The sequence below is a fragment of the Saccopteryx bilineata genome, chromosome 9 (assembly GCF_036850765.1).
Source record: "Saccopteryx bilineata isolate mSacBil1 chromosome 9, mSacBil1_pri_phased_curated, whole genome shotgun sequence".
In the NCBI taxonomy this organism is placed as follows: domain Eukaryota; kingdom Metazoa; phylum Chordata; class Mammalia; order Chiroptera; family Emballonuridae; genus Saccopteryx; species Saccopteryx bilineata.
Window position 1 is genome coordinate 62,753,976 of NC_089498.1, and position 13,231 is coordinate 62,767,206.

The 13,231-nt window shown below is 35.1% G+C and overlaps 1 protein-coding gene across 2 annotated transcripts in view; it reads right to left on the reverse strand.

The window, feature by feature from the left end:
- The window catches only part of TMEM26 (transmembrane protein 26), a 60,862-nt gene that overhangs the window by 27,896 nt on the left and 19,735 nt on the right, over positions 1-13,231 (reverse strand). For both annotated transcript variants that reach the window (XM_066243711.1, XM_066243712.1), the window contains exons 2-4: positions 12,789-12,867; positions 7,550-7,663; positions 4,308-4,528 (exon numbers count right to left, since the gene is read on the reverse strand). In XM_066243711.1, the coding sequence (XP_066099808.1) occupies positions 4,308-4,528; positions 7,550-7,663; positions 12,789-12,867 (414 nt within the window). The remainder of the gene's footprint in view (positions 1-4,307; positions 4,529-7,549; positions 7,664-12,788; positions 12,868-13,231) is intronic.

The following is a 13,231-nucleotide window of genomic DNA, read 5'->3' on the forward strand; positions in this document are numbered from 1 at the left end:
GTCAGCAAATCTTCTCCCCAACAAATACATATAACACTGGACAAATTATTTTAAAAAATACAGAAAGAAAAAAAAACTACTTTAGATTTCTGGAAATCAACCAAAGGCAAATGATAAATTGAGTAACTTTTATTCATGAAAATCTGATAGAATTTCAATTAAAAGCAGTTGGAGTCTGAGATACTCTTGCCCATGGGATGTCCCCATATCCCTGCAGCCTGGCTACGTCAAAGAAAAATCGAATCAGAGTTAATTAGACAAGTAAGACTTTATTCAAGACTATTGCAATAATGCAATAATGGAGAGAGATTGAATTCACCTCTACTGAAACAAGCCTAGAGAGATTTTAAGCACTGGGTAAAGTAGTGGAAAAGAACTAGGGGACATTAGAGAGGGAAAAGCAGTTTAAGACCTATGCCTTAAAAATCACAAACCATTGTTGAGAGAAGTGAAAGAACATTTGAATAAAATATAAGGTAGTGCATGTTCACAGATCGGAAGACAATACTGTATTAAGATGTCTATTCTTCATAAATTGATGCTTATATTTAATACAATTATCAAAATTTCCACCAGACTCTTTTTAGTATAATGTGACAAGCTGAATAAAACTTTTATGGAAATACAACATTTCCTAAAATAGCCAAAACAATTTTTTAAAAAGAACAGTGTTAGAGGACTTACAGTATCCAGTTTCAAAACTTACCATAAAACTCCAGTAATCACAATAATGTGGTGCTGACATAAAATAGTCATATAGCGCAATGGAACTCAATAGAATATCCAGAAAAAAAACCCAACTCTTACATATGTGACTGATTTTTGACAAAGATGCCACCGCAATTCAATAAGGAATGAATATTTTTTTCAACAAATAGTGCCAAAACAATTGGTTCCAGCTGGGGAGAAAAATAGAACTGGAATAACGCCCAAAACAAAACAATAGAAAACATGAACTTAGACTCTTACTTCACACTGAACAAAAATATGAAGTCAAAACATGACGGCAGAGAATATTTGTAGTTTTAGGTAAATAAAATATTTCTTAGATATAACACCCAAAATAACTACATAAAAGAAAAAGTTGATACATGGGACTATATCAAAATTCTTTGTTTCTCAAATGACATGAAACAATTAAAACAAGCTGTGTACTGGAAGAAAACATTGATATTTATATATCTAATAAAGGATTTGTATCCAAAATATATAAAGAACTCTTACAGCTCAATAATAAAAAATCAATCCAATGAAAAATGGACAAAACTTTGAACACACTCCACCAAGGAAGAGACATCAGCATATGGAAAGATGCTCAACAGTACTGGTCATTAAGAAAATGAAAATTAAAACCACAGTATGATCCTACTATGAATCCACTAGAATGCTGATTATCAAAGACTAAAAAAAAATGTTGGTGAGGATGTAGGAAAAATGGAAGTCTCATTTGTTGATGATAATATGATATAAAAAGATACAGCCACTTTGGAAAAGTCTGACAGTTTCTGAAAAATTAATTATGTACTTAACATAAAGCCTAGTCTTCTTCTAGTAACCTACACAATAAAAAGGAAAACTGATCCATCCAAAGGCATGTAAGTGAATATTCACAGCAATATCATTTTTAATAGCAAGAAAATAGTTATATATGTTTATATCAACTACAAGATGGGTAATATGTGGTACGTGCTTGGAATACTATTCAGCAATTTGAAAGGAGCTAACTACTGATAGATACAACAATATGAATGAATCTCAAAAAATTATGCTGTGAGAAAGCCAGACATAAAAGACTGCATATTTCATGATTCAATTTACATGAACTTTCTAGAAAAAAACAGAAAGCATATCAATGGTTGCTGAGGTTTGGTAGTGGGAAAGAGAATTGACTGTAAGCGACCATAAGGAATCTGGATTCTGGTGATGGTTATACAAACCTATGAATTCATTAAATATCATTGAACTATAGAATTATAATAGATGATTTTTATAGTGGATAAAGTCAAGTTGTTAAAAAAATTTCTGTATCTAAATTTTTCAGAATACGGCAGATTAACTTCATGTGGTCATAATGAAGGAAACTGATTTAGGTTAAAATAAATTGAGTTTGGGGTTTTAACGGGGATGCAGGAAAGACGTAGATTTTATTGGAATGTACACATCATTGCAGGCTTTTTCCTAATCAGTCCAAAATATGGAATAAAATAAAATCAAAAATAAAATTTTGTAATAATATAAGTAATGCTAAGTAGATTATAATAAAATAACCCCCTTTGCTATTGCATGTAAACACTCATTTCATGTATATTAAACTTATTCTTCCTTATTGTCTTTTTGAAACCATAAAGGAAATCTATTCTATAGTGGGAGGAATTTAAACCTCTTCTTTGAAGAAAGGAACGTTTTCAGTGTCGATCCTTGCAATAGAGATGGGCCCTGAAGTGAAATCAAAATTTGGGAGGTGAGTTTTAAATAGACAGAAAAACTCTTGGCTCTTTCTGGGCCTTGACTTTGGAATCTCTGACTAGTGATAGAAACACGTGGGAGTTCAGCACAGACTACAGAAGGTCACAGACACCGTGCAGATATATTAAAAGTAACATGACTTCCGTCTAAGACCATGACACCTGAAAAGAAATTTAAAAACAAAAACCATGATATAATTTATTCGATTCCTTTCTCAGGACATGACACAAGTTTAAAATGAGAAAAAAAAAAACCCGATTTATTAAACATTCAAATTAATTTGTCAGTGGCAGAAAAAAATGCTGAATTTAAATTGCCTAAGTTGGGATAGGACTCTGTGTCCTTTCACTCATCACTTGCTTCTCAATCTCTGACCAACACATTGCCTGGAATACAAGATAATCAATCAATAGTGAGCGGATAAATGAATGTCTCATGACATTCATATCCCTTCTGAATAACCTCATTTTTTATCAAATATCACCCTATGTCTTTAGCATGCATGTGTTTATTTCTACATACATAGATATAGTTACTATACTTATATTCTCATGTCCCTGTCACTGCGCCTATAGTCTATTGTTTCTATGTGTTTGGTAAGGATTTCTTTATGTTTCACTTGTCATTCCGTTGTATTATGTGTCCTTAAGTATCTCAAAATTTGTCATATAATGTTAATCACTGACCAAATGGAAGGTATTAAAACGACAAAACTAAAAATGAGGTTTTGAGGATATTGGATCAACTTAAACTGGATCTTTTTTAACATTCTGTTGTTCACTCAATGAAATATAAAAAAATAAGTATAAGTGAGACAGGAAATGATCATGTAAAAGTAACCTATGGTTATATGCGTACCTTCTGCTATAATTGGGATATTAAGTTTACTCTGTAAGTTAGTGTATTTTGCTCAGCTTTATGTTTTGTTGATTTTGTTGTTTAAGAAATACAGCATAAAGCAAAGTGTAGCTTTAAAACCCAGCCTCATTGCAATTTATTTTTATAACATAGTGCAAAACAACTCAAGCTGAAAGTACATTCAGGCACTGAGATTGAAATCCCTAATGGTAAGAAAGAAGTTCCATAAACAGATGTGATCATGGATTCCGGGTTTATTTGCTTGTGGCGAAAATAAAGTACCAACTCAATAAGTTTTAATTTATAGGCATCCACTCCAGAAAGCCTTGGGCACTTTGAACAAAACTGCGTATAAATAAAATTTAGCAAAATAAAACCTAATATTCCACATTCTCCATTCACACCAGGGAATATACATTTCCCACATGGGTAGGGGAGAGATTTCACCAAGTCTCTGGCAGGTGCTTTCTTTGAACTGTAGTTACGCTGTGCTCTAGAAGAGACTGTTATGACTCACTACATTCCTGGACACTTGCGAATGTGAAAGAGGAGCTAGTAATGGTCATCTGTCCCCAGAATATTTTTAGGTGGCAGTGACTCTACCTAACTCATGGTCCTGCAGACATGCAGAGCTTTTCTCACCCATAAGGCATATTATTTGCCCCTTTTCTCTAGCTGAAACGTTCTTTTTTTGTATTTAAATTTGTTTCTATCTATATTTATATTTATATCTGTTTCTCTATCTATCTATCTATCTATCTATCTATCTATCATCTATATCTATCTAGAGTTATATCTATCTCCACTGGGCTGGTACCCAATATGTGTCTTAACAGCAACAAATTCTGTTTCTACCATTGGGCACATAATATATTTAAAATATTTATTCATGCAGAATACAAATGATGGAACAAAGGGACAGGTGTGTGGGCTCTGACCTTGAAAAAGAAGGTCTTTTCATTGCAGGATCTTTCATTGCTTACCTCACATTTTTTATCGCCAAGGTTTCACTCGTGAATTCCAGTATGTCAGCAGCTGTCCCCACAAACATAAGGAGAAGTTCAGAGAGTTGGTCCCGAGTGATTGTGGCTCCAATAGGTAGAAGCCATCTTCCAATTATTAGCATTAACAAGAATGTTTGATGGAGTGCCAAAGTCCAATCTTTCTCACATACTGTAGATAAGTTATGTACAAAAACTTTAGCCTATTTAACAGAAATGCAATACAGATAAAAAGGATTATGAGTTACCAACTTAGAGAAAGACAACACCCTATTCACCATAGCTTTCAATCAAGGCTTAGCTTTTGTGGTAGGTTATTTTCAGATGATTCTCTACTTACTAAAGAAAGTTAAACTCTTTTCAACTGAATGCTCTGAAAAAATAAAAATGCTAATGTAGTCCTTAAAGTAAACAGCCTTATAACTGAAAGTAATTTAAACCTCACACCTGCTCTGTATATTTAAAGAGCCAATTTTAAAATGTGTTAAAGATCATCTTCCATGTCATTATTCTCTATAATAAAGTATAACACACAAAAAAAACTTAAATCCCAGGTTAAAATAAAAAGTGCCTACCTTTCTTTCAGCAAGTTTAAGTCTGAATTTACAAATCTGGGGATATCTTAGCATGATACAAATCTTATGTCTTGTTTTTTATTGCTAAAAACACTATTATATCAAATAAGTATATATAATAATGTTTATTCATTACCTAATGCAAATAAAGAGAATATAAAGTTATTATTTTTATTCTAAATACTTAATATATTATTCAGAAATCCATAAGCTAGCAACCACATTTTATTCTGCCCTTATTCTTGGACTCTAAGAAAACTTTACATCCAATTCAAGTATTCTGCATAATATCTCTTGCCCACTCAACTTGTAAATAAATTTTAAAGTATATCATTGACGCTATAGGTCATGATCTTTTAAAGACTACAGGGTATAGGTCTCGAGTAGATTGTATAGTGATTCCAACTGATTTATGCAAGTAATTTAACTATGTGCATATCTACTTGTCCCTTTAGGTCACTTGCATATGTCAAGTGCAAAGTAGAGGGAGAAAAAAAGACAAGTCAAGAGGCTAGATTGAAGCCATGCGTGAAGATCTGTAATATTTCATTTGCACACATCTTTATATTTCTTTTAAGAGATTTCACATGCATATTATTTAATTCTTACAGGGAGCATACTAGCAGGGGATATATAATATTTTCAATTATCAGATGAAAAACTGGGATACAGAGACATTAGGTGATTTGTTCAAAGTGATATTGGTAAGCTGTGATTGGAGCTTAAATTAGAACCCAAGGCTAGTTCTATTAAAACCTCACAGAATCAATAGCCTATCTTATTGCTGTAAATATGGTTCAATGGTAAGGGTCTTAGCCTTGCGTCTCTCCTATATATTATTTTCTAATAGGCTATGTTTAGTTTGCCAAATATCAGGCATGTGAAGAACAAAGGGGATTGGAGGGGGGTGGAGAGGAGTAAGAGGAACAGACTGCTCAAAAAAATTAGGGGATATTTCAAAATGAATATGAAGTGATAAAAAAAGCATTTGATTTTTCTTATTAAACAAGAACATCAGAAAAGCAAAGAACAAGTCAAAGAAAGTTGTTTGATTATGCAAATGAATACAAAACCAATTTTTATTTCACTGGTGAAAATGCACCATACAAAAGGCTGACAGTAGTGGAGTATCTGCACATTCCTTGACCCCCTAATTTTTGTGAGCAGTGTAGATGGTGATGGAAAATTACTTTAGTTTGGGTGATGAGCATACAACACAATATGTTCAAATGTTATAGAAATGCTTACCTGAAATCTATGTACTCTTATTCAGTGGTCCCCAAACTTTTTTGGGCCACGGACCGGTTTAATGTCAGATAATATTTTCACAGACCGGCCTTTACAGTGGGACGAATAAATGCACAAAATAAAATTATGAGACTGGCATAAAAACTGTGGTATTTTTAAATATAATTGTTGAACTTACGAGACAAGCGTCAAGAGTGAGTCTTAGACGGATGTAACAGAGGGAATCTGGTCATTTTTTAAAAGTAAAACATCATTCAGACTTAAATATAAATAAAACGGAAATAATATAAGTTATTTGTTCTTTCTCTGCGGACCGGTACCAAATGGCCCACGGACTGGTACTGGTCCACGGCCCGGAAGTTGAGGACCACTGCTTATTGATCAATGTCATCCCATTAAATTTAATTTTCTAAATAAATTTTTTTAAAGTAAGTAATTTGATTTTGGGAGAAATCATCTTTATTTTATTAATGTGAACACTTAAAAAATATAGGACAAATCCCAATCTTATATCATTTCTTAACAAATATTTATCTCTCTCTTTGTACATATATTGTCTGACCTAAGTAGTAAAGGTTCTTGAATGCTTCAAGTTAAACATATCTATTAATATATATTTATATATGCCTATTATGCATGTTTAATAAATATAAAAATATATATACAGCGTGTCCATAAAGTCATGGTGCACTTTTGACTGGTCACAGGAAAGCAACAAAAGACAATAGAAATGTGAAATCTGCACCAAATAAAAGGAAAACTCTCCCAGTTTCATACCTATTCAGTGCAGTTCGATGTGGGCTCATGCACAGATTTTTTAGGGCTCCTTAGGTAGCTATCCTGTATAGCCTCTACAGACTCGTCACTGACTGATGGCCTACCAAAACGGGGTTTCTCCACCAAACTGCCGGTTTCCTTCAACTGCTTATCCCACCAAGTAATGTTATTCCTATGTGGTGGCCTTCATTATAAATGCGCCGATATTCACGTTGCACTTTGGTCACGGATTTGAATTTCGAGAGCCACAGAACACACTGAACTTTCCTCTGTACCATCCACATATCAACTGGCATGGCCATGGGCTGCTCTGCTGTATACACGGTGTTATGTCATCATCTGCGCATGCGCACATGCTGTCACATCATCCTACAGAAACTGGGAGGGTTTTTCTTTTATTTGGTGCAGATTTCACATTTCTATCGTCTTCTATTGCTTTCCTGTGACCGGTCAAAAGTGCACCATGACTTTACAGACACACTGTATATTGGAAATTCCTAAGTCAAACAAACAATTGGCAAATTTCCTTAGGAAAAAATTGAGCTGACAGGTGTAGAGCATATTATCCTCACCAAGTGAAAAGATCTGCTAGATCCTATAATATACTGTGGGAAATGCTCTCACCGTCTCAATGAGTTTATCCACTCCATGGGTTTGTTCACTTGATATTAGAGTTTGATTGAAGTCTTCTTTGCTGCTGGTATTCTGTGACATTCCTTCAGACTGGCTACTACAATACTAAGAATTTTGTAAAAAGGCAACATGTCAAAAAAAATACCACAATAGGTATGATTTACAATTAAATTATGAGCAAATATGTGGAGTTTAAACAGTATGCATAAATATTTCCAAAACTCAGAGTATATGCTTGAGATAGAAAACCACTTTTTAATTAGTTTGAGAATAGTCTACTATTCTCCCACAAGTCTATGAGGATTTAAATTTTGGGTTCATTGCAGAGAGCTGTAGAATTTTTAGATTGATAACGGGTTCTGTTTTGGAACCCTGGAACAATTGTAAAACAAGCCAACAACCAGGGACAACAGTAAAACATTTGTGATCAAAGATTTAACTCTAAGAGTTTGTTTCATGTTCAGAAGCTTATTTATCAAAAATACCATTTTTCTTAAGTAGATGACCCAATCACTTTCAATGTTGCCTGTTAAGTACTATACCAACCAAAAAATTAACATGTTGCCTGACCAGGCAGTGTGACACAGTGGATAGAGTGTCAGCTAGGATGCAGAGGACACAAGTTCAAAATACCGAGGTCATCAGCTTGAGCACGGGCTCACCAGTTTGAGAGCAGGGTTGCTGGCTTCAGTGTGGGCTCATAGACATGACTTATGGTCGCTGGCTTGAGCCCAAAGGTCGTTGGCTTGAGCTCAAGGTCATTTGCTTAAGCAAGGGGTCACTAGCTCTGCTATAGCCCCCCAGTTAAGGCACATATGAGAAAGCAATCAATGAACAAGTAAGGTGCTGCAACAAAGAACTGATGCTTCTCATCTTTCTCCCTTCCTGTTTGTCTGTCCTTATCTGTTCTTCTTTCTGTCTCTCTCTTGGTCACACACATACATACATATATACACACACAAATCAGAAAATAAAATCTGTCAGGAAGCTCTTTTTTTTTTTCTACCCTCCATCAGAACTACTAGTGTTAGTGTTATGGGTGTAATGACAAGAATAGTTAAGAAAAAGGGTGATATGCCATATCTCTAACAGCAAAATACAGCTGTTTGCACACTTTTTGTATAGCTAAGGCTCCAGAAAAAAGATAATAAAGATAAGATATTAAATCTTTGAACCAAGTAACAAATTCTCATTTCAGAGTAGTTTTGAGACTCTACCTAAGAACCAAAGTGTCAGTAGGAAACAAATTTGACCATTTTGTTTGTAGGCATGAAAGGAGATTGTATATTAAAAGTTGTGACCTTGATATGATTTATATCCTTATCACTAAAAATTCACAGACATTATACTTTAAAGAAAAGTCATCTTTACTTCAGTATAAGATGGTAGCAAATAGCTCTGTCATCCATATTATTATATAATGGTATAACCTATCTGAGTCCTTCTCTGCTCTTGTAGTATTATTTATAATACATTGATAAGACTATCTTTTAAGTGTCAGCTGCATTAGGACTGCTAAGAACAACTGGTTTGACTGCTTAAACCGAATCTGTCTTTATCGGTTTTAAGGTAATATATATATATTTGTTTTGTTTTGTTTTGTTTTTGTTTTTGTTTTTTTGTATTTTTCTGAAGCTGGAAACGGGGAGAGACAGTCAGACAGACTCCCGCATGCGCCCGACTGGGATCCACCGGCACGCCCACCAGGGGTGATGCTCTGCCCCTTCGGGGCATTGCTCTGCCGCGACCAGAGCCACTCTAGCACCTGGGGCAGAGGCCAAGGAGCCATCCCCAGTGCCCGGGCCATCTTTGCTCCAATGGAGCCTTGGCTGCGGGAGGGGAAGAGCGAGACAGAGAGGAAGGAGGGGGGTGGAGAAGCAAATGGGCGCTTCTCCTATGTGCCTTGGCCGGGAATCAAACCGGGGTCCCCCGCACGCCAGGCCGATGCTCTACTGTTGAGCCAACCGGCCAGGGCCGGTTTTAAGGTAATATTTTTTACACTCAGCATCATGTAGGTGAGTTTCTGTAGATGACCTGAGTGCCAACAAGCCACATTTTCATGAGCTATGTCTTATAAACTCTTATTAGCTTAAAAAATATTCCTTTGGGTCACACCAGACTGACACCATCAAGACCAGCAAGTTTCCAATGCTATAACTGTACCACTTCATAAATAAACCTAAGAGTTAAGGTCATAATCGTGGTCATAACAATTTTGTTTCCATTCATACAGACCTTGCCAGGTTCAGGAATGAAAGTACATAATTGATCATTTAGGAGAAATGTCTACATGAAAGAGGTCAGGATGTTTTCCTAATGCCAAGTCATAGGTTAGATTCATTCAGGATTTAGAGTAAATGGAAAAAGTGAAAGGAAATCAAATTATACTTGCCCGTCATGAAAAATTCAGATGATTTTGATGCTAACTCTTGTAAAACATAGAACACATATTGAGAAAGGCAGTGTGGTTAACAGAGTAGGGGGTCAAGACATAGGTCATAAACCCCAGATAATTCTTGATTACCTGTATGGCCTGGAGAAAATTACTTAATTTTTAAGAGACTTGGGATCCTCTTTTATAAAACAGAAATGTATATACCATGCCTAACTCATGTAGTTCTTGGGTTTATAAATAAGAAAAAATATCTGAAAATATCTTGAGATAAAGAAAATTGATTATTATCACAACCAAAATTCCCTAAATAAAGAGAACGTTTTTATTCTGTCATTTCTTATTTAAGTGCAAGTCTAATACTTTTTTCTTTTACTCTCACCTTTTTTCTATTTCCATCTCTGCCCACCCTGCCCAGTTCAATCAATGGGCACTCACTTTAATTCTTCATGTCAAAACAAGTCAAATTCCTTTCTATTAAAGGTCCAATTTCTTTTGTAGTATGAAAATCAGAGAGGTATTGCCTGTGGCTCAAAAATCTCTTTTTATTAAAAAGAGAGCTTTTGGTTGCAGGCTATTTGTTGTAATGGAGTTTGACTTGTATATCAATTAACTGTGCCACACATCTATATTATAAAAGCATTTGGGGAAATGACTTGTTAGTGTGGATGACAGCCATGCCACAGAATTGGATATGAAGGAGGGGGGGGGAATGTGATTCAAATCACCAGAGCCTATTTCCATACCTTTAAAAATAGTGAGTGGTAAGGAAATTGAAACAGTCCCCCAACTCCCTATGATACAGTTTTTAAAAGTCATAATAACTTGAACCAACCAATCTCCTGTTACAAAAGTATTTTTACTACAGAGATAGAGATATCCCATGACTTTAATATTTATTTAAACTGGAGATTTAAGGCAGCTAAATATTTTCTTCATGCCTGCACTATTGGTATGTACTTGCGGAATTCTACAAAATAGTTCACAGAGCTTAATTCCCCTCTGTGTGCCTGAATTTTGGAGCAATTATTTTCTAGGTAGGTCTGAATATCTGAAACATATAGAGGAGGCTTAACTTTGCTATAAAATGACAAACTGTAGCAAAGAAATCTGTATAGGGGAAAATTCTCACAGGTCTTACTTATAGGTATTTTATCAATAAAGGTAATAAAATAATATTATATCATAACTATGGTTTATCTGTAAAACATAGTCTTGTAACCCAAACCTTGAAGATGTGAAGTCCAGGATGGTATCAAATGGGCTCTACTAACCAACATCCCTGATGTTGTACAGGTGCATTAATAACAAGAATTGGCTGAATCCAGCCTGGAGCCTGTTACCTAGTGTTGCCCAAGTAAGAAGCAACACACTCAATCCCTCTATTAGGTATCTACCCCCAAAACTCAAAAACATGGGTACGTAAAGACCCATGCACTCCCATGTCCATTGCAGCATTATTCACGGTGGCCAAGACGTGGAAACAGCTGAAATGGCCTTCAGTAGGAGATTGGATAAAGAAGATGTGGTACATATATACAATGGAATACTACTCAGCCATAAGAAATGATGGCATAGCACCATTTACGACAACATGGATGGACTTTGATGACATTATACTGAGTGAAATAAAAGTAAATCAGAGAAAGCTAAGAACTGTATGATTCCATACATAGGTGGGACACAAAATTGAGACCAATACATAGATAAAAGTGCATTGGTTACGAGGGGGAGGAGAAGGGAGAAGAGGGAGGAGGTAGAGTAGGGGAAGGGCTTAAAGAGAAACAAAATATAGGGGGACGGAGGATGATTTGACTTTGGGTGATGGGTATACAGTATGATCGACTGTCCAAATGATGTGGAGATGTTTTCTCTAAATCTATGCGCTCTGGTTGACCAATGTCACTTTGTTAAATTTAATTGTCTACATTAAAAAAAATCAAAACCTCTTTTTCTATATATAGACTAAGGTCTCTTATTGAAAGCTATTGTTTATTTTCTAGGTCAAAGTGGTCCTAATTACATACAGCCCACATTTTTTTTAAAGATTTTATTTATTCGTTATAGAGAGGGGACAGAGAGAGAGAGAGAGAGAGAGAGAAGGGGGGAGGAGCAGGAAGCATCAACTCCCATATGTGCCTTGACCAGGCAAGCCCAGGGTTTTGAACCGGCAACCTCAGCGTTTCCAGGTTGATGCTTTATCCACGGCGCCACCACAGGTCAGGCCAGCCCACATTTCTTAATGATGCTTTTCATGACTCCTCTCTTTGACACTTATTTTGAGGCTTTAGAGTAAAATTCCTATTTCACTAAAACAGCTTATGGGGCCCTCAAGAATAAATATCTTATCATCGAAAAGCCTGTATTTTAAGACAGACTATCTCAAATAGCCCCTCCAAGTTTTATTACATTTATATAGATGATAAGGTTTGTTTTTGTTTTTGCTGTTTCTAACTATGTCATTTTGGAAAATGCTAGATAATCAAACTATGCCCATTCATAGCCCCATATAGAAACTCATTAATGCTACAAGGGTTAAAAACAGAATTTTATACCCCCATGTACACTCTACCATATTTGGGTGGAGGTGTTAGTAATAATATCTCTAACACAAATTGTTAATTAATTATATAATCTTAAGTCTTAAATAAATGTAATATTTATATTGATATTGACAGATCATGAATTCACTTCCTTTTGCTGATGACCTCTTAGTTACACAATTCTTGATAACTCCAGTTCCTCAGGAAAGTACATTTATGATACAAATTGATTTGAAATATGAAGGTAGTTTATTGCTGAATATTCCACATCCTACTTCTCAAAGGTTGTATGTACCTGGTTCCCATGGTGCACTTCAAGAATCCATAGTGATGGAACGATGTTAATTAGATATACAAATATGGCTGGTGAAAACCTGCGAAAGAGGAAAAAAAAGGATATTTCAGTTTTTAAAAAAAATTAAAAGGAAGTAAAAATAAATGCACATACCCTAACCACATTAAATCAAACCTTTCCATCTCAAGTGTTTATCTCAGTGGGGGGGAAAGCATTACGTGATTTCTGCCATATGGATTATAGAGAAATAACGTAACTGTAAAAGGCACTAGCAGCTGTCATTCTTACAAAATCTCTAATCCAATTAATAGAGGTTAAATTGAATATGGTTTAATGAGACACTGCCAATTAATTTCAGGTACAAAACTGGATATTTTGTATTTGATATGTTTTACAAAAAGCAAATACAGCAATAGTAAATCTTCTTGGACTTTTTAACATTG